The sequence below is a fragment of the Pseudophryne corroboree genome, chromosome 5, assembly GCF_028390025.1.
Source record: "Pseudophryne corroboree isolate aPseCor3 chromosome 5, aPseCor3.hap2, whole genome shotgun sequence".
NCBI classification, from domain to species: domain Eukaryota; kingdom Metazoa; phylum Chordata; class Amphibia; order Anura; family Myobatrachidae; genus Pseudophryne; species Pseudophryne corroboree.
This window is the reverse complement of record NC_086448.1, coordinates 238,752,089-238,778,085: the sequence shown is the minus strand read 5'-3', so window position 1 is coordinate 238,778,085 and position 25,997 is coordinate 238,752,089. Positions and strand designations below refer to the sequence as shown.

Genomic DNA, 25,997 nt, shown 5'->3' with positions numbered 1-25,997 from the left:
CATTGTCGGGAAAGGGACAAACCTGTCGGGTTTGGCGCGGCACTGAATACTGACCTGTCGGATCCTTTCCGTCGGAAAGGATCCAAAAGGTATTGAATACAATAGTATATGTACAATGTATAGATTTCCTAGGTTAAAAAATTGCCTTTTAGTATACTTTCCTTTTTTCACAAGAACGCAGACGTCTTATACCCCTTTTCCACCTACTGAGCACGGGTCGCAGCCGGGAGCCTGACACGGGTGCTACACGGCTGCGGCCCGTGCTCAGGCCCCTTTCCCACTGCGCTCACCAACCCGGCATATTGCCGGGTTGGTAACACTGCTAGTGACGCGGCAGGGGCGGCGCTGGGAGATCACATGATCTCCCAGCGCCGCCCTTCCATACAGTGTGAACGGGAGCCGCTTCCGTTTACACTACACAGCTTACCGGGTTGAACACGTGCTCAACCCGGCAAGCTACCCGGGTAGGATTCCCGGATCACTTGATCCGGGAATTTGCAGGGGGAGCCATTTCCACTAGAAAAAAACACGGGTATTTACCCGTGTTTTTAGAGCTAGTAGAAAAGGGGTATAAGTAACACAAGACTACTTATTCTGCTGATAGATGTTTATGTTTTTACTTAAATTATGCTTATTAACAAAGAGCAGCCGTATCTATATTCAAAACGACTCCCACTTTGTATTATAATATTAGATTTAGTCACCATAAATGTCATTTTTTTAATGTCATTGGATCGCTGCCATATTTAGTACAGCGGGTACATAGTCTGATATATCTTGCTCTAATAATTCAAAAAGATATATGTAGATTCTCTAAGCCTAAACTATAACCAAAGTTGTACAGTACATAAAGGGAAACTTTGCCTCAGAGAATTTCATCTCTCAAGCATATTTATTTATTTTGATTGCCATGGGCAGGTCGGTTATCTGCACAGATCTATTGATAAATCTCAAATCATCCCCATAGTAAACTATATGTAGATCCAAAATGACCTTGATATCTGATAATGGTCCAATCGAAAAGGCTCAGTTAAATGGACAAAGGTATATGTAGTGAGATGAGCCAGCTGTTCTGTTCTGATTTTAAAACATTTTAAGTTAATCACATATATGATCATTCTGAAACCGATACAAACATTATACCTCTTTCTGTTTCTTTATGATGACTGAAAATTCTGTGTATGGTATCCTGGGATTTAACTCACATCCCATTAAAGTGGCTCCTTCATAATCCTTGATGTATCCAACATACCTTGCTTTAGGTACTTTAATATCTTTAGAAAAACCCTAAAATATAGAAACAAACACAAGTAACTATACACATCATCTGAGTTCTATTTCTTTAGATTACAATTGCCACAGTCAAGGCTATAAATAGTACAAATCATTTTTGTTTGCATTCCCACTTACTTGGTCAGTTGTCGCTGACATGATTCTCTCTTATGGATGCCCCGAGGATGTCTTAAAAAAAAAATCTTTTTCTCGAGTCTTCTCCATTTGGTGAAAGAGCACCCACAACCCGAAAGTGCGAAATGACACCAGGACCAAAAAGAAAATCTAATCTCTGTGACTATGGCTTCTTATTGGTCTTCATGGTCACGCACCCATCCTCAATTTCAAAAGCCCATTGGCTTTTGGAGCCTGCATGATGCAACTCCCAGGGCTCCAATGAGGGTTGCTGTGGGTGGGGCACATTTCTTCACCAAAACTGGGAGTACAGTATTAAAGCATATCATATCTTTATCTATAAAGTATTGCATAAGAATAAAGCATTATATGAATTGCTTGATTGTTACATTTACAACTTACAATTGTTATTTCCTTTGTCCCTCTACTTTTATTTTTCCTCCCTCTACTGTTTACTTTACTGTTATTACAGATCGGATATTATGGTGCTTTTCTAACATATGTCTGTTTACATTGTCTTGAAAGATCTGTAATGTAAAACTCCCTTTACTTCAATAAAAATACTTTAGTTAAAAAAAAAAAAGAATAAAGCATCATATTTTTTACTTTATTTTCATTCCACTTACCAATGCCAGAATTGCTATTTAACTGTTTAAAAGACCTACCGGACCATCTTCATGGAAAGCCAGTGGTATTTAAAATAAGAATTTACTTACCGATAATTCTATTTCTCGGAGTCCGTAGTGGATGCTGGGGTTCCTGAAAGGACCATGGGGAATAGCGGCTCCGCAGGAGACAGGGCACAAAAAGTAAAGCTTTAGGATCAGGTGGTGTGCACTGGCTCCTCCCCCTATGACCCTCCTCCAAGCCAGTTAGGTACTGTGCCCGGACGAGCGTACACAATAAGGGAGGAATTTTGAATCCCGGGTAAGACTCATACCAGCCACACCAATCACACCGTACAACTTGTGATCTAAACCCAGTTAACAGTATGATAACAGCGGAGCCTCTGAAAAGATGGCTCACAACAATAATAACCCGATTTTTGTAACTATGTACAAGTATTGCAGATAATCCGCACTTGGGATGGGCGCCCAGCATCCACTACGGACTCCGAGAAATAGAATTATCGGTAAGTAAATTCTTATTTTCTCTATCGTCCTAGTGGATGCTGGGGTTCCTGAAAGGACCATGGGGATTATACCAAAGCTCCCAAACGGGCGGGAGAGTGCGGATGACTCTGCAGCACCGAATGAGAGAACTCCAGGTCCTCTTTTGCCAGGATATCAAATTTGTAGAATTTTACAAACGTGTTCTCCCCTGACCACGTAGCTGCTCGGCAGAGTTGTAATGCCGAGACCTCTCGGGCAGCCGCCCAAGATGAGCCCACCTTCCTTGTGGAATGGGCCTTAACCGATTTAGACTGTGGCAGGCCTGCCTCAGAATGTGCAAGTTGAATTGTGTTACAAATCCAACGAGCAATCGACTGCTTAGAAGCAGGCGCACCCAACTTGTTGGGTGCATACAGTATAAACAGCGAGTCAGATTTTCTGACTCCAGCTGTCCTTGAACATATTTTCAGGGCCCTGACAACTTCTAGCAACTTGGAGTCCTCCAAGTCCCTAGTAGGTGCAAGGCACCACAATAAGCTGGTTCAGGTGAAACACTGACACCACCTTAGGGAGAGAACTGGGGACGAGTCCGCAGCTCTGCCCTGTCCGAATGGACAAACAGATATGGGCTTTTTTGAGAAAAAACCACCAATTTGACACTCGCCTGGTCCAGGCCAGGGCCAAGAGCATGGTCACTTTTTATGTGAGATGCTTCAAATCCACATATTTGACTGGTTTTAAACCAATGTGATTTGAGGAATCCCAGAACTACGTTGAGATCCCACAGTGCCACTGGAGGCACAAAAAAGGGGTTTGTATATGCAATACTCCCTTGACAAACTTCTGGACTTCAGGAACTGAAGCCAATTCTTTCTGGAAGAAAATTTACAGGGCCGAATTTGAACCTTAATGGACCCCAATTTGAGGCCCATAGACACTCCTGTTTGCAGGAAATGCAGGAAACGACCGAGTTGAAATTTCTTTGTGGGGCCTTCCTGGCCTCACACCACGCAACATATTTTCGCCACACGTGGTGATAATGTTGTGCGGTCACCTCCTTTCTGGCTTTGACCAGGGTAGGAATGACCTCTTCCGGAATGCCTTTTTTTTCCCTTAGGATACGGCTTTCCATCGCCATGCCGACAAACGCAGCTGCGGTAAGTCTTGGAACAGACATGGTACTTGCTGAAGCAAGTCCCTTCTTAGCGGCAGAGGCCATAAGACCTCTGTAAGCATCTCTTGAAGTTCCGGGTACCAAGTCCTTCTTGGCCAATCCGGAGCCATGAGTATAGTTCTTACTCCTCTACGTCTTATAATTCTCAGCACCTTAGGTATGAGAAGCAGAGGAGGGAACACATACACCGACTGGTACACCCACGGTGTTACCAGAACGTCCACATCTATTGCCTGAGGGTCTCTTGACCTGGCGCAATACCTGTCCCGTTTTTTTTTTTTTTTTTTTTTTTTTTTTTGGACGGGACGCCATCATGTCCACCTTTGGTATTTCCCAACGGTTTACAATCATGTGGAAAAAACTTCTCAATGAAGTTTCCACTCTCCCGGGTGGAGGTCGTGCTGAGGAAGTCTGCTTCCCAGTTTCCATTCCCGGGATGAAAAACTGCTGACAGTGTTATCACATGATTTTCCGCCCAGCGAAAAGTCCTTGCAGTTTCTGCCATTGCCCTCCTGCTTCTTGTGTCGCCCTGTCTGTTTACGTGGGCGACTGCCGTGATGTTTTTTTTTTTTTTTTCCACTGGATCAATACCGGCTGACCTTGAAGCAGAGGTCTTGCTAAGCTTAGAGCATTATAAATTTACCCTTAGCTCCAGTATATTTATGTGGAGAAAAGTCTCCATACTTGATCACACTCCCTGGAAATTTTTCCCTTGTGTGACTGCTCCCCAGCCTCTCAGGCTGGGCTCCGTGGTTACCAGCATCCAATCCTGAATGCCGAATCTGCGGCCCTCTAGAAGATGAGCACTCTATAACCACCACAGGAGAGACACCCTTGTCCTTGGATATTGGGTTATCCGCTGATGCATCTGAAGATGCGATCCGGACCATTTGTCCAGCAGATCCCACTGAAAAGTTCTTACGTGAAATCTGCCGAATGGAATTGCTTCGTAGGAAGCCACCATTTTTACCAGGACCCTTGTGCAATGATGCACTGTTTTTAGGAGGTTCCTGACTTGCTCGGATAACTCCCTGGCTTTCTCTTCCGGGAGAAACACCTTTTTCTGGACTGTGTCCAGAATCATCCCTAGGCACAGCAGACGTGTCGTCGGGATCAGCTGCGATTTTGGAATATTTAGAATCCACCCGTGCTGATTGTAGCAGTATCCGAGATAGTGCTACTCCGACCTCCAACTGTTCCCTGGACTATGCCCCTATCAGGAGATCGTCCAAGTAAGGGATAATTAAGACGCCTTTTCTTCGAAGAAGAATCATCAATTCGGCCATTACCTTGGTAAAGACCCCGGGGTGCCGTGGACAATCCAAACGGCAGCGTCTGAAACTGATAGTGACAGTTCTGCACCACGAACCTGAGGTACCCTTAGTGAGAAGGGCAAATTTGGGACATAGAGGTAAGCATCCCTGATGTCCCGGGACACTATATAGTCCCCTTCTTCCTGGTTCGTTATCACTGCTCTGAGTGACTTCATCTTAATTTGAACCTTTGTAAGTGTTCAAAAAAATTTTTTAGAATAAGTCTCACCTAGCCTTCTGGCTTCAGTACCACAATATAGTGTGGAATAATACCCCTTTTCTGTAGTAGGAGGGGTAATTTAATTATCACCTGCTGGGAATACAGCTTGTGAATTTTTTCCCATACTACCTCCTTGTCGGAGGGAGACTTGGTAAAGCAGACTTCAGGAGCCTGCGAAGGGGAAACGTCTCGACATTCCCATCTGTACCCCCGGGATACTACTTGTAGGATCCAGGGGTCCTGTACGGTCTCAGCGCCATGCTGAGAACTTGTCAGACGCGGTGGAACGCTTCTGTTCCTGGGAATGGGCTGCCTGCTGCAGTCTTCTTCCCTTTCCTCTATCCCTGGGCAGATATGATCTTATAGGGACGAGAGGACTGAGGCTGAAAAGACGGTGTCTTTTTCTGCAGAGATGTGACTTAGGGTAAAAAACGGTGGATTTTCCAGCAGTTGCCGTGACCACCAGGTCCGATGGACCGACCCCAAACAAGTCCTCTTCCTTTATACGGCCATACTGTGCCGTTTGGAATCTGCATCACCTGACCACTGTCGTGTCCATAACATCTTCTGGCAGTTATGGACATCGCGTTTATTCATGATGCCAGAGTGCAAATATCCCTCTGTGCATCTCGCATATATAGAAATGCTCTATAGTCAATAAAATACTGTCCCTGTCAAGGGTATCAATATTTTCAGTCAGGGAATCCGACCAAGCCACCCTAGCTCTGCACATCCAGGCTGAGGCGATCGCTGGCCGCAGTATAACACCAGTATGTGTGTATATACTTTTTATTATATTTTCCAGCCTTGTCAGCTGGTCCTTGAGGACGGCCCTATCTATAGACGGTACCGCCACTTGTTTTGATAAGCGTGTGAGCGCCTTATCCACCTTAAGGGGTGTTTCCCAACGCGCCCTAACTTCTGGCGGGAAAGGGTATACCGCCCATAATTTTCTATCGGGGGGAACCCACGCATCATCACACACTTTATTTAATTTATCTGATTCAGGAAAAACTATGGTAGTTTTTTCACATCCCACATAATACCCTCTTTTGTGGTACTTGTAGTATCAGAAATACGTAACACCTCCTTCATTGCCTTTAACGTGTGGCCCTAATAAGGAATACGTTTGTTTATTCACCGTCGACACTGGATTCAGTGTCCCTGTCTGTGTCTGTGTCGACCGACTAAAGTAAACGGGCGTTTTAAAACCCTTGACGGTGTTTTTGAGACGTCTGGACCGTACTAATTGTTTGTCGGCCGTCTCATGTCGTCAACCGACTTTGCAGCGTGTTGACATTATCACGTAATTTCCTAAATAAGCCATCCATTCCGGTGTCGACTCCCTAGAGAGTGACATCACCATTACAGGCAATTGCTCCGCCTCCTCACCAACATCGTCCTCCTACCTGTCGACACACACGTACCGACACACAGCACACACACAGGGAATGCTCTGATAGAGGACAGGACCCACTAGCCCTTTGGAGAGACAGAGGGAGAGTTTGCCAGCACACACCAAAAACGCTATAATTATATAGGGACAACCTTATATAAGTGTTTTCCCTTATAGCATCTTAATATATATATAAGCATATCGCCAAATTAGTGCCCCCCCTCTCTGTTTTAACCCTGTTTCTGTAGTGCAGTGCAGGGGAGAGCCTGGGAGCCTTCCCTCCAGCCTTTCTGTGAGGGAAAATGGCGCTGTGTGCTGAGGAGATAGGCCCCGCCCCTTTTTCGGCGGCCTCGTCTCCCGCTCTTAACGGATTCTGGCAGGGGTTAAATATCTCCATATAGCCTCCGGAGGCTATATGTGAGGTATTTTTAGCCAAAATAGGTATTCATTTGCCTCCCAGGGCGCCCCCCTCCCAGCGCCCTGCACCCTCAGTGACTGCCGTGTGAAGTGTGCTGAGAGGAAAATGGCGCACAGCTGCAGTGCTGTGCGCTACCTTTAGAAGACTGAGGAGTCTTCTGCCGCCGATTCTGGACCTCTTCTTACTTCAGCATCTGCAAGGGGGCCGGCGGCAAGGCTCCGGTGACCATCCAGGCTGTACCTGTGATCGTCCCTCTGGAGCTGATGTCCAGTAGCCAAGAAGCCAATCCATCCTGCACGCAGGTGAGTTCACTTCTTCTCCCCTAAGTCCCTCGTTGCAGTGATCCTGTTGCCAGCAGGACTCACTGTAAAATAAAAAACCTAAGCTAAACTTTCCTAAGCAGCTCTTTAGGAGAGCCACCTAGATTGCACCCTTCTCGGCCGGGCACAAAAATCTAACTGGCTTGGAGGAGGGTCATAGGGGGAGGAGCCAGTGCACACCACCTGATCCTAAAGCTTTACTTTTTGTGCCCTGTCTCCTGCGGAGCCGCTATTCCCCATGGTCCTTTCAGGAACCCCAGCATCCACTAGGACGATAGAGAAATTGGATATTTAGATAACAACAAAAAAAAAACAGCAAAGGAATGACATAAGTAAGCAAGATTGGTTTTAAAAAAGATTGGACAGAAATCAAACTTGGGCCTCCACCAGAATTACACCACCCATACTTCAACTGACCCTTTAATATAATGAAAAATAAGAAAGAGGAGGACCTATAGAAAGATTTTCTCTATTTCTAATACTAAAATAAATATCTAGTGATGTCTTTATGCTGGAACAGAGGTAACAATCTTGGTTTTCATCTCGAAGAAAGATGTCTGTGTAGTCACCTGATAACTTAGTTATGTTGCATTCTGGGGTCCTGGTGAGTTGCCCATGGCTTTGAGGTTTGCTATAATGAACTGTAAACAGTGCTATTCATAATAGTTGAGTATAGTGAGCACTACTATTGATTTTAGAAGAATGAATAGGTCAATGCTGCTTCCATTAACTATTGACAATTTGGAAGTTGAAAGGGTAAAAACGTTTAAATTGCTGGGTACCATTATATCTGATGATTTGTCATGGAATTCTAATAATGTGACTCTTGGTAAAAAAAAAAAAAAAGCACAGCACCACCTATACTTTTTGAGAAGATTATGGGCAATGAATTTATCTAAGGGTACATACACACGGTGTGCTGTAACCTTACGATTTTGACTATATAGTCAAAATCGTAAGGAAAGTTGTTGCAAATCGCACTGTGTGTACACAGCTTGCGATATCAATGCACCCTCCTGTGGGGTCGGTATCTCAAGAAAAGATAGACTGTGCAAGCAAGTCAATCTTGACTAAATTGTGTACAATCTAGTTCTAGTACATACTGTAGTATAGCCAAAATTGGCACTTAGTCTAAATCTTAAGTAAAGATTGTCAATATCGGTGGTTCAGGGCTCCGGGGAGTTCAGGGAAAATCGCAGTCAGAATCGGAGATAGTCAATATCTCACCGTGTGTATGCACCTTTAGAATAATTTGGTGAATTTTTACCATTGTGTCTTTGAAAGCGTCTTAACATACTGTATTCCAGTTTGTTACGGAAATAGCACCAAAGCTGAACACAGACTTTTAGAGCGGGCTGTTAAAACAGCAGAAAATATTACTGGTAGTGAGTTCTCCTCTATTAAAGAATTGTATACTAAAAGTAACATACGCAAAAGAAAATAGGATTTTAATTACCTACCGGTAAATCCTTTTCTCGTAGTCCATAAGGGATATTGGGGTATTAGTACAATGAGATATAGATGGGGTCCAAAGGAGCCAGTGCACTTTAAATTTCTTCAACTGGGTGTGCTGGCTCCTCACCTCTATGCCTCCTCCCACAGGCAGTTATAGGTAAAATAGTGCCCAAAGGAAAATAGACATACTTGAGAGAAGAAACAAAACAAAAATGAGTGGTGAGATTCACACACCAGCACACCAGTAACATAAAACGACCAGCAACGGCTGGGAACAAAACAGAAACAGCTGAACAGGTAACCATATAAGAGAAAACCTGCAGAAAAGTCAATGCACTGAGGCGGGCGCCCAATATCCCTTATGGGCTACAAGAAAAGGATTTGCTGGTAGGTAATTAAAATCCAATTTTATCTAGCATCCATAAGGGGATATTGGGAAATTAGTATTATGGGGATGTCCCAAAGCTTCCAGAACGAGCGGGAATGTGGGGAGACGTCTGCAGCACCGCCTGCCCAAACTGGGTATCTGCTTTGGCCAGGGTATCAAACCTGTAGAACTTCACAAAGGTGTTCTTCCCCAACCAGGTAGCAGCTCGGCATAGTTGCAAGACCGAGACTCCAACGGCAGCCGCCCAGGAAGACCCCACCAATCTTGTAGAGTGGGCCTTCAGAGACTGTGGAACAGGTAAGGCTGCCGACACATAGGCCTGTTGGATAGTAAGCCTAAGCTAACGATCAATGGACTGCTTAGAAGCAGGGCAACCCTTTTTCTGTGCATCATATAGCACAAACAAGGAATTCGTCTTTTTGATCCGAGCCGTCCTCTTGATAAAGATCTTCAAGGCTCGCACAGCATCCATTGCCTCCGGAGGAGCATAAGTGATAGAACTTGATGGAACCACAATAGGTTGATTCAAGTGGAAATCAGAGACGACCTTCGGCAGGAACTGCTGCCTAGTCCTGAGCTCTGCTCTGTCCTCCTAAAAGACCAAGTAGGGACTTTTACACGCTAGGGCCCCCAATTCTGAGACACACCTAGCAGAAGCCAGGGTCAATAACATTACTGTCTTCCACGTGAGGTACTTGTCTTCTACCGTCAGCAGAGGTTCAAACCAGGAGGACTGTAGAAATTCCAACACTACATTAAAATCCCACGGTGTCATGGGCGGCACAAAAGGAGGTTGTATGTGAAGTACCCCTTGCAAGGAGGTCTGAACATCTGGAAACACTGCCAATTTCTTGTGAAAGAAAATTGAGAGAGCTGAAATCTGTACCTTAATGAAACCCAGCCTGCAGGAATCATAGGAAACGTCCCAGGTGGAACTCCGCAGACGGATACGTGCGTTCCTCGCAGCAAGAGACATATCTTCTCCAGATAGGATTATAGTGTTTTGACGTCACAGGTTTCCTGGCCTGAACCATGGTAGTAATAACCTTTTTGGAAAGGCCTTTGTGAGCTAGGATGTTCCGCTCAACGTCCATGCCGTCAAACGAAGTCGGCGTAAGTCCGGGTAGATGAACGGGTCTTGTTGAAGAAGATCTCTTCTCATTGGCAGAGGCCAAGGGTCTTCGACGGACATGTCCAGAAGATCCGCATACCACGCCTTCCGAGGCCAATCCAAGGCACTCAGAATTGCCTGGACTCCCCAATTCCTAATTTGCTTTAGCACCCTTGGGAGCAATGGAATCGGAGGAAACAGGTAGACCAGCCGGTAAGGCCAAGGCGACGTCAGCGCATCAACTGCCCTCGTCTGAGGGTCTCTGGTACGTGAGCAAAACCAGCGAAGCTTCTTGTTGAGTCGAGAAGCCATCATGTCTATTTGTGGGTAGCCCGACCGGTCGATGATCTGCTGAAACACCTGATGGTGGAGACCTCATTCTCCCAGGTGGAGATCGTGATGACTCAGGAAGTCCACTTCCCAGTTGTCTACTCCCGGAATGAAGATTGCAGACCTTGCTCTTGCATTTCTTTCCACCCAGAGGAGTATCTTTGACACTTCTCACATGCAGGCCCTACTTTTTGTCCCTCGTTGCCGATTTATGTACGCCACTGCCGTGGCGTTGTCCGACTGAACTTGGATTGCGTGATCCCCGAGTAGAGGAGAGGCCTGAAGCAGAGCATTGTAGATCGCCCGAAGTTCCAGAATGTTGATCGGAAGTAGGACTTCGTGGACTGACCCCCTGTCCTGGAACTGAGCCCCCTGGGTGACAGCTCCCCATCCTGTCAGACTCGCATCTGTCGTGAGGAGGATCCAATCCTGAATTCCAAAAACTTCGACCTTCCAGTAGGTTTGAGGACTGCAGCCACCACAGGAGGGAAAACCTGGCCTGAGGTGACAACCGTATTATCCGGTGCATCTGAAGATGTAAGCCGGACCACTTGCTCAGGAAATCCAATTGAAATGTTCTGGCATCGAAACTTCCATACTGGATCGCCTCATATGAGGCTACCATTTTCCCCAACAATCTTATGCAAAGATGGATGGATATTCGAGTAGGCCGTAGAACCATTCGGACCATCTCCTGGAGTGTTCTCGCTTTGTCCTGTGGGAGGAACACTTTCTGGGCCACAGTATCCAGCAACATTCCCAGGAACAGGAGCTACTGAGTTGGCTCCAGTTGGGACCTCTGTAAATTGAGGATCCACCCATGGTGTGACAGAAGTTGGATAATGTGGCCTATATGGATCTCGCCTTTATCAAGAGATTGTCCAGATAAGGGACAAAATTGACCCCCTGGACCCGGAGTTGGAACATCATCTTCGCCATCACCTTCGTGAACACCCACAGAGCTGTGGGCAGGCCAAAGGGTAGTGCCTGAAACTGGTAGTGATCGTTCAGCATGGCAAACCGCAGGTAAATCTGGTGAGGTGGCCAAATCGGAATATGGAGATAGGCGACCTTTATATTCAGTGAAACCATGAACTCCCACTCTTCCAGGCCCGCAGTCACTGCTCGCAAGGATTCCACCTTGAACTTGAAAACCTTTAAGTAAGGGTTCAAGGATTTTAGATTCAAAATGGGCCTTACCGAACTTTCCGGTTTTGGTACCACGAACAGGTTGGAGTAGTAACCCTTTCCCTGTTGTTGCAGTGGCACTGGAACAATGACTTGGGACTGGACCAATTTTAGGATGGCCTCTTGCAGCGTAACCCCGTGTATCCTCCAAAGCTGGTAAGCTCGAACTCCAGCTTGTAGCCCTGAGAAATGAGGTCCTTTACCCAGGTATCCTGGCAGGAGTTTTCCCAGATGTGGCTGAAGTGACACAGCCGAGCTCCCACCTCAAGATCCCCTTGGGGTGGGTGGGCACCGTCATGCTGAGGCCTTAGTGGAAGCTGAACTGGTGCTCTGTTCCTGAGAATATGCGGTTCCTGGTTTTCTTGTCTTACCTCTGGTGCCGCTAGCCGCATTGGAGGCACCTCTGGCCCTAGATCTAAATCTGTTAGACCGAAAAGTCTGGGCAGTCGGCCCCGGCTAGGAACGTCTAGCCGGCGGGGCCCCAGAGGGGAGAAACATGGATTTCCCCACAGTAACTCTAGAAATCCACTTATCCAAGTCATGCTCCGAAGAGCCAATCCCCTGAAAAAGGAAGAGACTCTACACAGCGCTTGGACTCTTTCCACTAACGCAACCACAAGGCTCGACGCGCTGACAATGCCACAGCAGTGGTCCTAGCATTAATATTGTCTATCTCCCTGAGTCACACAAGACGCGGGCAGTGTCTTGAATGTGTTTTAGGAGAGTCACCGTAGTGACCAGGGACATATCCCCCAAGAGGCCCTCTTGAATTTGAGTAGCCCACATATGAATGGCATGAGTTATCCAGAAACCCGCTATGACCGGTGTGACAGGACGGTCCCGTACGAAAGCACTCACCGCTTTCGCGTCCCGTCTCCTGTGCACAGAATGGAAGGTTAGGTCACACGGGACCTGGCCACATAGGGGATTCCCGCTTACCATCAGTAACTGCCTGTTACTGACTCCACCCACTGCGCTGTGGGCAGGTTTATGCTGCCACCACCAAACTCCTAACCTGCCGTGGCGTTTGGAATCACGGTTCTGCTCTGTATGTGCCGACACACTGCGTTACCACACCTGTGTGGTGTTGACGAATCCCCACTAGTCACCTGACTAGGCCGCTACCAGTAGCTGGCGGAAGGCGGAACTTGGAGACGTTAGGTGCTTCCCTGGAAAGCCGGAGGATGGGGCTATGTTTGGCATAACCCTGTAGGTCACAAGATGAAGCAATCTTCTTGAGGCAGATGTTTATTTGCTCAATAATAGCCTTAAAAAAGACTCATCCCTATTGCTAGGGGCAACAGCATACAGCAAGATGTTCCAGCAGAATGAAGATGGTACAATACAATACACTCTGGAGGCACGCAGGCCTCCTTTTTATGTCAAATTTCCACACAGTACAACAGGGGGTCATGTCCTCCCTGAGCCCTTTCTATCCAATCAGGATAACTTAGAAAATACAAGTAAATAAATTACATTTCAAAAGGAGATAAGTGCAATAAAACAATATCCTCCTTCCTGTGACACAGACAACGTTTGGTATCAGATTGACATTCACTATTGATAAATTTATCACATAGCTTCAAAATACAAATGTTTCTGTCTCAGTCACATCTCCAGGCAATCCCAGTGTTTGGGATTACAACAGGAAACACAACAAACAGTCTTCCTTCCTGCATCTGCCATTCAGGGTTCGTATATCAATTAAATCAGCTACATGAAACAAACAGGTTCCAAGCCCATAGACTTTATCTATGGGATAAGGAGATCCCCCGTGATTAGCATATTTCTCTAAGGAACTTACACATCAAAAGGTATTGTCATTCACACCTCTCTGCTAGGACAGGGCCATTAGCATGCCACTTCCTATTTCCAGAGGATGAGAGATGCTTATTCAGACAGCTATAGTAAGTGCGTTTATCCTTTAAATATACAGGTGACCACATCTTAAATATAAATACATTTAAACATGCATTCCTGCAATTGTGCACAGAGCACTACATATGACATGTTAAGACACATCATTAAACATATTTTTAAACAGTCTGCGCCCAGCGCCGTAAGTACATTTAACAGTGACGCCAAGCGCCTATTGTCCGCAACACGGCGCCGGGCACTAGGGGTTAACCCCGTCAGTGCTGCAGCGGCCATTGTCCACGTGGGCTGGGGGTCTCTCCGGCCACACTCCCCCCCCCCCCCCCATTCAAGCGGGAAACCAGCGAGTCATGTCCCAGCGATATGGCTCCTGGTCCCGCAGTCTCTTGTGTTGAAGGGGACGCTACCTAGGGGGTGTAGGCTCCGGCCTAGACAGTTCATCCATAGTGTAGTGGGCCTCTCTTCGTGGGTGCACAATGTTCAAATAGTCCACCTGAAGTCCAAGTTCAAGGCTCCAACACAAAAGTCTGTCCAATTTCCCCAAGGTAGGTTGCAGCCACCTAACAGGTGGGTGGTAGGTCACCACGGTGGGGTGCCAGTTACACACAAGTGCCACCCAAGGTGTCCCAATTGTGGCATACCCAACCTCCCACAATAGCAGTATACTGCTCAAACAGGCCACAGGGTGCTCCTGCCCATATGGCTCTTTCTGGCTCGGTACTGCTCCCAGTCCGTGCAGTGGCGCAGTAGTTCGTAACACACAGTCCTGGTCAAGAATGTGCGCCATCAGCTCTGGAGCGGGTACCAGAGCCTCCTTCAATGACTGGAATGCCAACTCGCAAGCAGGTGCAAAGTCCACTGACTTGGGAATGCCCTGCCTAGCCATCTCTGTCAAGGGGTTCACTACAGGACTAAAGTCAATGACAACGTGTCTGTAGGGCCTTACAGGTTCTAAGGTCAGTAACGGTCTGGGTGATGTGGGCCGGGGATAGTCTCTGGTCGCCTCTGCTTTGGGCCTACCACTGTCTTCTCCCACATGGTGCCCCAGGCACTGCACCTCCATCATTCCTATCTGGCAATTGTCTGCCCGAACTGTCAGACCTGCCCTCCAATCCTCCTCTGTCGACCTATGACTCTGGAAACCTACCCTGTCACCTAGGCCTACTCTTTCCTCCTCGTCCGCTACCTGTGCCACAGTGATGGCGGCCAGACCACCAGCCTCTGGATCCTGTGTGGCATCCACTACAGGGAGGCTGCGTGTCTTCCCCGATCTACTGCGCACAGGCAGAGGACCTGCTATGTCCACAGCAACTTGCTGTAAAGATTCTCCTATGGGCAGAGGCCCAGAGACAACACAACCGCTGGAGTGCCCCAGCTGCCAATGCATGGCACCAGCCTTACAGTTGGTCTGGGCGTCATCCGACATTCCAGACCAGGGTAAGCTCTGTGACAGGCACTTCAGGGTACGGTCTGTCTCAGGGTTACTGTCCAAAGGGGTTTCGCTGGCAACCAATACTGGTTGCGCAGGAAAGTTCCCTGGGGGGGACCAGTTGGACACATTCCCTATCTGGTCTATCCCCTCCCACTTTCCTGGTTACCCTGTACCTTAACCCTACCTGCCATGTCAAACTTCCTGCCCCAAACCTGTCAAGGCTGCTGCCAGAGTGGCACCTCATGCCTTTCGGGGATGGGTCAGAGAGTTGAGCCTCCCTAAACTCCTGCCTGCGGCCCTCAATCTCTCCTGAATTGGGACACTCTACAGGGGGATCTAGGTTGGGACTGCTAGGGTCAGTCTGGTAGGGGTCAGTCATGGAAAAGTCAGTGTGGTTTCTCATACTCACCGCCGGAGTTGGCAAACCACTTGGGTCAGGAGCATCATTGGGCACCCCCACAGGATCAAACGAGCTGGAACCAACATCCTCTGCGTTGCTAGGGGACGTAGGCATACCAGAGGCAAAAGGCATGCGGGGTCGATGTGCCGATCTAGCCGCTGTAATCTTTTCCTCTGGGCTGGTTGATGCTGTGGTTGGCTGTGCAGGCAGTTGTCTAGCAGCTGTAGTCTTTTCCGCTGTGCTGGAGTAGCTGATGTCAACGGTGGTTGTGGAACTTGACTCCGAGAAATGGCGCCAGCAAACGTGGTGACGATCCAACCACCCAGATCATTTCCTAGGACCACATCAGTTGGGAGACCATCCATGACGGCAACTTCTCGCAACTCTGGTCCAGCTCCCCAGTCCAGGTAGACTCTTGCCATGGGAACCTCTTTCTCCGTTCTATCTGTCAGGGTGACCTTGGCAGTGCGACCCTGCCATACTGCAGCAGGATCTATAAGGTGGGGCCTCACCACAGTGATTGAGGCCCCAGAGTCTCTTAGGCCTTCCCCCTGCAGGGGTCCCACGTGGACCGGCTGCAGGTGCCTCCACATATTGTGTAGGGGCTGTTTGGCCATACAGGTGACTCTCTCCGCAGAGTGCACCTGTCTCTCGCCACACTCCATCGGACTGACTGGAGGGGGAACAGTCTCTGAAGGCTCATCTCCTCTCGTCAAACAAGCGAGCCGGGCTCCAGCACTCGGATTTGGGGCACGAGTCTGGGGTGCTTGGGATGCAGGACAGTTCATCCTCAGATGTCCGATTTTCCCACAGCCGTAGCACTTCTTCTCCAGTCGTGGCACCGATGATCTCTGATCAGTTGCAGGGACGCTGTGGTGCGGTTGCTGGCCAAGAGCACCCGGGTTGGTAGATGCTTGTCTTTGGGGGTGATGAGCTGAAGAGGGGTGTCCCCCTGGTGGTACAGTCTTTTGGAGCTGGCTGCTGGCTGGGCGTTTCTGCCCCCGTGGCCGAATTGCCACATATTTGTCGGCTAATTGGGCAGCCATTTTTAAGCTGGGTGGCTCCCGATCTAGCACCCACTCCTTCACTTCTGGGGCGCACCTGCGGTAGAACTGCTCCCTGCAGATCAGGTCGATCAGTGCATCCCATGTAGTGGCTTCAGAATCCTTCACCCACTTCACCACGTACTGCCGCAGCTGGTTGGCGAACTGCTCATGGGTGCTGCTAGGATTCTTGGGCAAGTCTCTGAACTTCTTCCTGTAAGACTCTGGAGTGATGAAGAATCGCTGGAGGAGGGCCTTCGCGACTTCGTCGTAATCCCGACAGTCCTCTGTGGCCACTCCTTGATAGGCCTCCAATGCCTCTCCATGCAGAGTGGGCACAAGGTGTTTCACCCACTCTGACTTGGGTAGATCGTGTAGTTTACAAAGTCCTTTCAAAAACTTGCAAATGTCCATCAATGTCCCCATCACTGTCTGCAAACTTGGCAAACTGAATACGTCCTAATCTGTATACAACAGCTGACAATGGCTCCCGGGGTACCACGGCCTGTGGTGCCCGCTCATCACGCCACATCTGGATGATGATCAAGCGCTCTTGCTCCGTTGCCGTTTCCCCCAATTCCGCTAGCCGATCTGCTAGGCTATCTGTGCCGCCCCCCCTGGGATGTTGGGATCCTGGCCCTGCTACGGATTGCTGGGAAACATTGCTGCTGTGAGAGGGGGCGGGGCTTGTGGGTCTCACCGGTTCCTTACGAAGGTCCACTGTTGGGCCGTCCTCTCCGATGCTGACGCCGTCAGTGAATTCCACCACCGCCCGGCAGGACTCCTCCAAGCTCATGAGCGCCGTCTTCATGACGCTTCTGGGCGCGTTGAAAGGGATATCCACACCCTTCTCCTGGCACACGATCTCCATATCGCCCTTAGACGTTCCGCTGAAGTCCGTCATCTTATGCGTTCTCCTGCGCTGCAGTTACTCCTCTCCTGAGTAACTCGGCTTCTCCAATCGGGTGACCGAAAAGCCGCCTGGGATTATCCCACTGCTATGCCACCAATTTCTGTGACAGGATGGTCCCGTACGAAAGCACTCACCGCTTTCGCATCCCGTCTCCTGTGCACAGAATGGAAGGTTAGGTCACACGGGACCTGGCCACATAGGGGATTCCCGCTTACCATCAGTAACCGCCTGTTACTGACTCCACCCACTGCGCTGTGGGCGGGTTTATGCTGCCACCACCAAACTCCTAACCTGCCGTGGCATTTGGAACCATGGTTCTGCTCTGTATGTGCCGACACACTGCGTTACCACACCTGTGTGGTGTTGACGAATCCCCACTAGTCACCTGACTAGGCCGCTACCAGTAGCTGGCGGAAGGCGGAACTTGGAGACGTTAGGTGCTTCCCTGAACAGCTGGAGGACGGGGCTACGTTTGGCATAACCCTGTAGGTCACAAGATGAAGCAATCTTCTTGAGGCAGATGTTTATTTGCTCAATAATAGCCTTAAAAAAGACTCATCCCTATTGCTAGGGGCAACAGCATACAGCAAGATGTTCCAGCAGAATGAAGATGGTACAATACAATACACTCGGGAGGCACGCAGGCCTCCTTTTTATGTCAAATTTCCACACAGTACAACAGGGGGTCATGTCCTCCCTGAGCCCTTTCTATCCAATCAGCATAACTTAGAAAATACAAGTAAATACATTACATTTCAAAAGGAGATAAGTGCAATAAAACAATATCCTCCTTCCTGTGACACAGACAACGTTTGGTATCAGATTAACATTCACTATTGATAAATTTATCACATAGCTTCAAAATACAAATGTTTCTGTCTCAGTCACATCTCCAGGCAATCCCAGTGTTTGGGATTACAACAGGAAACACAACAAACAGTCTTCCTTCCTGCATCTGCCATTCAGGGTTCGTATATCAATTAAATCAGCTACATGAAACAAACAGGTTCCAAGCCCATAGACTTTATCTATGGGATAAGGAGATCCCCCGTGATTAGCATATTTCTCTAAGGAACTTACACATCAAAAGGTATTGTCATTCACACCTCTCTGCTAGGACAGGGCCATTAGCATGCCACTTCCTATTTCCAGAGGATGAGAGATGCTTATTCAGACAGCTATAGTAAGTGCATTTTTCCTTTAAATATACGGGTGACCACATCTTAAATATAAATACATTTAAACATGCATTCCTGCAATTGTGCACAGAGCACTACATATGACATGTTAAGACACATCATTAAACATATTTTTAAACAGTCTGCGCCCAGCGCCGTAAGTACATTTAACAGTGACGCCAAGTGCCTATTGTCCGCAACATGGCGCCGGGCACTAGGGGTTAACCCCTTCAGTGCTGCAGCGGCCATTGTCCACGTGGGCTGGGGGTCTCTCCGGCCACAACCAGTCTTTGTGATATACTAGCCGCTGTATAGATAGACTTCAGTGTAGTCTCTATTTTTCTATCCCCAGGGTCCTTTATGGTAAAAGGAGCCCCGAGCTGGCAGTACCACCTTTTTAGATAGGCGAGAGACGGATACGTCTACAGCCGAGGGCTCTTCCCAGAGTTTCCTGCGTTCAGGAGCAAACGGGAAAGTGTGCAAAAACCCTTTTGTCACTTGGAATTTCTTATCTGGATTTTTCCAGGCTAACTTAAACAGGTCATCCAGCTCTGTAGAATCAGGGAAAGTGAGACTGAGTTTGTTCTGTGTTAAGAAAAATGACTGCTGTGCTGCAGTGTCCTCTAGAGGGAATTTTAACATGTCCCATATAGCAGGAATGAGGGGATCAATACCCTGTGCAGAATGGGTATCCCCAGTAACAAGATCCAAGTCCTCCCCCTCCTCCTGTATCTCTTCATCACAGTCTGAGAGTAAAGCAGGTAACCCACGTTTTTGTGGTCCTGATCTAGATAGGGGGGGCTGCTGAACATCTGTCCTTGCAGCTAGGTCTGCAACAGCCTACTGCAGTTGTGGAGTTTTTCGAGGATTAGCAGTGAGCTGAGATGACATATCTGACATCATGGATTTTATGGCACCTAGCCAGGAAGGCTCTTGACCCTCCCCACCAGCCCCCTCACTGAGTTGTGAGGACTGGCTGCATTGTTCACATGATATGGAACCAGATGTAGAGGGATAGACTCTAGTGAGACATACTGTACACTGCATAATTGGTGTTTTACCATGTTTACAGTAAACAACACTTATACACACACATACTAATATAATATAATAATGTAATATAATAGCAAGCCTGCCCTTACTGTATGTGAGAGGGAAACAGAGAGAAGGGAACAGCACACCCAAGCTAAACAGCCCCAGTGAGACTGCAAGCTGTTATATCACAGTGTAACACCGGAGTTTTTGTCCTTCTCAGGACAAAGATTGTGTCCAATAACCCTGTACCAGTTTTCCTGCGTATCCTGAGTGTCTGGAGGAGCTGTGTTTGCCTGCTGCTGCAGATGTAAGCAGAGGAAGCTCCACCCCCAGTAATGGCGCCGGAGCTTCATAGGTATTTATACTGGCAAAGTCTCCATATAAGTGTAAAAACATCACAGAACTGTTAGTTTTCACTACTGCTGCCAGTGTACACAGGGGGGTTATAGCCGCACCAAGAACCAGGGGATCCCCATAGTGGGGCCCCCGGTTTGTATTCACCACTCGTCACCTTCAGGAAATGTTAGGGGTGTGAGGCATGCTGTGATTGTGCCCGCTAAGGCGCAGTGCCCTGCTGTACAACAACCTCTCAGGGGAAACGGCTCTGACGCCTGAAGAGATCGGTAACCGTCCCCCCCTAACTCCCACGGTGCTGGTATGCTGTTGCCCAAACATACTGAAAATAAATTTTTAAAAGAAAATAATAAAGTTTTAAAAGAAACTGAAGAAAACTCTCTGGAGCTCCAGAGTGTGTATCCTCTCCTGAGGGCACTTTTTGTAAACTGTCTGTGGGAGGGGGCATAGAGGGGAGAAGCCATCACATTCAGCTGAATTAATTTAAAGTGCACCAGCTCCTTTGGACCCCGTCATACCCCATTGTACTAATTCCCCAATATCCCTTATGGATGCTAGAGAAATAGCATTATAAAAGATTGTCAGCATCCAAATCATAGTGTGGTTTCCTTTTACCCTCGAAAAGGTGTTTCCAATGTATTAAATGTAGAGCTTCATGGTACAGGAATAGCTTTTTTCCATCTATTATTGTTAGAATGAACCTGAATGGTGATTTTTAACTATGTAGTTCCTAATATGTGTATACCTGGTTTGTAATTTCATTGTTTTACAATGACAATAAAGTATTTATCATTTATTATTTCATCATCATGAAGCATGCTATGCAATAGGAATTAACAATACACTCATTATTTTGTTGTTAACATAAAGACACATTGACCCAGCATGAAAAACCATCTGAAGGCATTCACATATTACTGGTTTTCCCATTGCCTCCCCAAATGTCAGATATTTGGCTAAATTTATGTATATATTGCAAGTTTAAGGTACATTTGAAATGATTCTGGTCACATAAACAACTAGTCTAGCACATTCAGTGACTGACACAATCTGTTATTTCATTGTAAAGAATGAACAAAAAACCAAGATGTTCACATACTGTAGAATGGATGCAGAGGTTCATTAAGTTACCTGTTTTTTGAAATAACCTATTGCATACTCATCAGCATAGGTGAGGAAATTCAGTATATTATGTTTGATGTGATACTCTTTCAAGTGATTCATTAGATGCGTGCCATAGCCCTGCAAGGGAAACACATAGTAAACTAATTGTTATATGAAAAGCATGCACCCTCAACAATATCACCATGCCGGATTGTGTGAGAAGTGTGAGACGTCTGCATCTGCTTTTCCCGCTCATTTTCTAGTTAAAATAACCTGGTCTACATATTTTAGGCATTTTTATTTCATTCATTCATCATGCTGCCAGTTAGTGGGATTAGTGAATACACTGATAAAGTAAAGGCAGGTAACAACACTAGGAAACGTAGTGTGGTTAACAGAAAACAATCTTGGTGTTAAAAATTCTATTCCCATACTTATATGTCACTTTCTATCTTTGTACAGATATATTATAGAAATAGAGGTATAAAGAGAAATAAATAAGATGTATAATGGTTGGTTTTAGGAAAGAGTTGGAATTTGATTTGGGCTTAAGGTATAAAAGAATATGATTGGGTCATCCATACCGGTATATTCCTAATAATTTAAGATACTTATTAAGAATTAACAGTTTTAATTTGTAATCGAACAATAATCAGGTCTTGTCTAAGAATACCGGTTTCATTTCAATATATTTTACTGTATACTTCTATATTCAAATTTAGCGTTCAGATTTTGTACTGTAGTTTGGTAAGCATATGGCTTCATTATATGCTGACCATTTGGAGATTAAAACATACTTGTGATTGTTACTATAGATGGCAATAGGAAATGACGATGAGAAGACCTAGGTCCCTTTAACTGTGTCACTGCTCTTGGTACTAAATCAATAGCCTGAGGATTTTTTTAAAACACATTTAAATAAACCTATGACTAGTATTAATTTATTTTAAACATAACTGTTGATATGCTAAATGTATCCAGAATTTTTTTGTTTAGAGATGGACACTAAAGTGTTATTTTAGTAACTATTTTTATCTGGACTATGTTCTCAGATACAATATTTAGTTACATACACAGAGATAAGAGATTAATCTAGATACAGAAATATACATGCCTACTCTCCTGGAACCAGCGAGAGACCACTGATTATCTGGGTAGTCCCCTGCACCTCAGAAGAGTGGGCACCTCTCCCCCATACCACCCACTTCCTAGTGAAATGTCAGAATGAGAAGGTTAATGCCATGACTCCATGACATGTGAGGAGGGTAAGGGGCCCATTAATGCAATTTTTACAATAATCATGTCATTTTAGCCATACCCCCTATTCAAATGTGTGTGAATGACAGCATTTTACCACTAGGCACCTACTTACTCTACGGGCTTCTCCCGGAAAAGGACAGTTCAAATGTTGGTAAGTATGCTCTAAAATTCTCATACTTTGGATGACATCCATTTCTATATGATCTCCCAATTAACATAATGAATTGACGTCTCACCTTTACTTGTTCATTTGAAGTCACCGCACAGAAGACTATTTCTGTGAATCCTTGGCTTGGAAACATTCGAAAGCAGATGCCGCCAATTACACGCCCATCTTTGATTAAAGCAAGTGTTTTGTGTTTCCTTCAAAATAAAATATACACTATTAACACTTTCCTTTTTTGACATATTAGATAGGTTACTTAGGGCCAAAATAAATTAACCGCAGCACTTACTGTGGGCTTGTAGTCCCAAGGCTATTTAATTACAGCCCACAGGCAGCACTTAATGTGGATTTCTTCTGAGTTGCAAACAGAAATCCATGGTAAGTAGGACTTTCAGGGCTTATTGCAGCTGCCCAGGACCAGGTAGCCTATAGCTCAGGGTACTTAACTCGGCTGCGGGGCTTTCCGAGCGAGAAAACAGGCTGCTAAAGCTCTGGTCATTAAACCCGCAAGCTTCAGTCGCACGTTAAGTCTTGCGGCTAATTAAATTCTTCCCATAGTGTGCTATTCTAAGTAATGTTTATGTACCATGGATCAAATAAAAGAACTCTAAATACTTTTAAATAATGTGTATTTTCTTATTGACTTCTCTGTATATGCACATTTATCACATATAGCAGATGTAACACTAATTGTACTTCCAAGATAAAACATCCATTGAACCACAATGACCCACATAATAATGGTAGAATTGTTATATAGTTACAATAGTAATGTCTGAGCTGAATGTCTCAAAGATGGGAATAACAATATATTACTCAGTAAAAAGACAGAGAACCTACAAAAAAGTTTTTCAAAAAAGTTTTTTGCATTAATATTTTAACGGCAAAAAATAGAATCCTGCTTATTACTGTATATAAATACTGTGAAACATTGCTATGTATTAGAAACCTTGATCAACCATGGTTTAATGCTTTCTAACATTAACAATCCAAAGTTATCAGGCTTTGATATGATTTATTTTACATATTTCAATAAAACCAATTTTACTGTTTATTATTCCTATTACATATGAGTATATGTAGATAAACATATGAAAACATTCAAACTACATGAATAGACATCTCAATAGGACTGAAGGTTTTGAATTAAAATAAACATCAAGGAGATTAAACTATGGGGCATTTCTCTGTGTATTGCCTCTTTAATGTGTTGGAGTTGTTTACCCTTTAAGATTGAGAATGTTAGCTGTGGTTTTCCTTTGTCCTATAGGATTGTTAGGGGGCGAGTTTATGGAGTCAACTGATGCTTGGCAGATTTAGTACCTCTCTGATCTGGCTCACCCTCCCTATATCTCTGTTGTGTGTGTGAATTTACTGCGTTGGTTCAGCTCACTCAAATGAAGACCACAAGCAACAAGAATGTGAAATACTACCAGGGGGATTCCCGTATAATAGGCTTTTTTAAGAAGTCACCAAAAATACAGTACACAACTCATACACATTATAGTAAATAAAAGGAAAGTGTAGATAAGTTGCCAAGTCATTTGGAGCTTTTCGAATACCAATTTAATAAGACATAAATACAAAGTCCACACTAATAAATATATCAGAAGCCTTCCCCTTCTCAAGTAGAGTAGGAAAACTGCATCATTTAAAAAAAAAAAAAAAAAGTGTTCAGTACACTGTAATCTTGCTATAAGATCACAACTGCAATATTTTGAATATATTTGTATAACTGGGTGCATCTTAGACATGTTCAGTGACTCAGATGTAGCAGTCATAATCAGCTAGCAACTTGCTCAGGGTTTACACCATGTCCATCCAAACAGGCACAATTTTGTCTTTAGGTGATCCCGTTAAGCACATTTTGTGCCAACATGCCCTTACACTATACTATGCACATTCCCCTAACCCCTGTCCCAGTTGCTTTGTCAATGGGAGTTGTAAATGCAGTTTGCCAGGAAAAACAATGTGCACCGTGAGAAAGATATGCATGTGCACTATAAAAAAAAAAAAAGAACGTCACACCTAAAAAGATGTAACTTGAGTTTACGTCCAACTCTAATTGAGGTCAAATCTTGCATACAACTTTTCAAATAAACACTTTTTCAGTATTCAGTAGATTTCAGTATGAAATATAAAAGAAATAAAGCAACTGGAGGTTACTTATGTTATCAATTAAACATCAGACAGGAAAAAAAAAATAATTATAAACATAGGCTTCTGAAAGTAATAAATGAACATCTAACAATTACTGTTGAAGCTATTAATCTCAGTTACTAACATGACAAGTCTAAAAACATTATGATATGTAAACATTGAAAAATTAGATTAAAAATAAGTGTTTGAAAACATATATAAACAACTCACGGATCAAAGACAAGGCGAGTGATATACTCTTTAGGCATCCTAGGTAGCTGATGGGAGAAGACATTCTGTAAGCCAACGAGCCAAATCATGATCTTCTTGTTAGGTTTCTGGTGTAAAGAATTCCCAACCACGTGAAACTCGATCACTCCCCTGCGTTCCTCCAGCCTAGCTGCTTCGTCTCTGGCAGAAATAGCAGATAGGAAACTAGTCTTATGGAAAAAAAGGAGAGAGAAACACTGATAGAGCTGAATGGTAGACACACCTTTTTAAACAATTTAGAAATGGTTAATTCCTTAACACATTATCAATGTAAGTGATTGAATACTTTTGTTTTTCTGAAAAAACCCACAACGTTCTAATTTGGTGGAGATGGAGAATGTCTATATTTTGTCTACTAACTTTGGGCCTAATTCAGACCTGATCGCAGCAGCAAATTTGTTAGCTAATGGGCAAAACCATGTGCACTGCAGGGAGAGGCAGATGTAACATGTGCAGAGAGAGTTGGATTTGGGTGGTTTATATTGTTTCTGTGCAGGGTAAATACTGGCTGCTTTATTTTCTGCAGCAGGATACATTGGTTTCCACAGGAAAACATAGGGGTGTAGAGTAGATCTTGATCCAGAGGCACAACAGGCTAAAGCTTTAGGCTGTCCCAGGAAGCATTGGGGACTCCTCTTTAAACCTCGCCTTCAGGCACTGAAGCTCAGTTTCGGGTTGGTGCTTGCTGCAACAGGTCACCTAACAGGAGGGCTGCAATGGGCAGCCCTGAAAAAGATTGCTAAGAAGATTTATTCACCGCGCTGTAGCGCTGTATGTCAGAGTGACACTTCAGCGCTGCAGCTCCATCACCTTCCAAGCTGCGTCGCATACTCCAGCAGCTCAGTTCCCGGGTACTTGCGCCGGAGATGCTCTGGCTTAGGCACACGGTCGCAGACGCTCTCCTGGTTCGTATATCTATTATGGGGAGGAGGTAAGAGGGTTCCCCAGGCGGGACCCGCCATTAAATCGCATCCCATCCGCGACCTAGGGAGACGG

The 25,997-nt window shown here is 45.6% G+C and overlaps 1 protein-coding gene across 2 annotated transcripts in view; it reads right to left on the bottom strand.

Annotated features, from left to right (window-relative positions):
• KAT2B (lysine acetyltransferase 2B) overlaps nt 1-25,997 on the bottom strand; it is a 181,660-nt gene that overhangs the window by 17,126 nt on the left and 138,537 nt on the right. For both annotated transcript variants that reach the window (XM_063922198.1, XM_063922200.1), the window contains exons 10-13: nt 24,963-25,171; nt 22,663-22,789; nt 21,194-21,304; nt 1,144-1,287 (exon numbers count right to left, since the gene is read on the bottom strand). In XM_063922198.1, the coding sequence (XP_063778268.1) occupies nt 1,144-1,287; nt 21,194-21,304; nt 22,663-22,789; nt 24,963-25,171 (591 nt within the window). The remainder of the gene's footprint in view (nt 1-1,143; nt 1,288-21,193; nt 21,305-22,662; nt 22,790-24,962; nt 25,172-25,997) is intronic.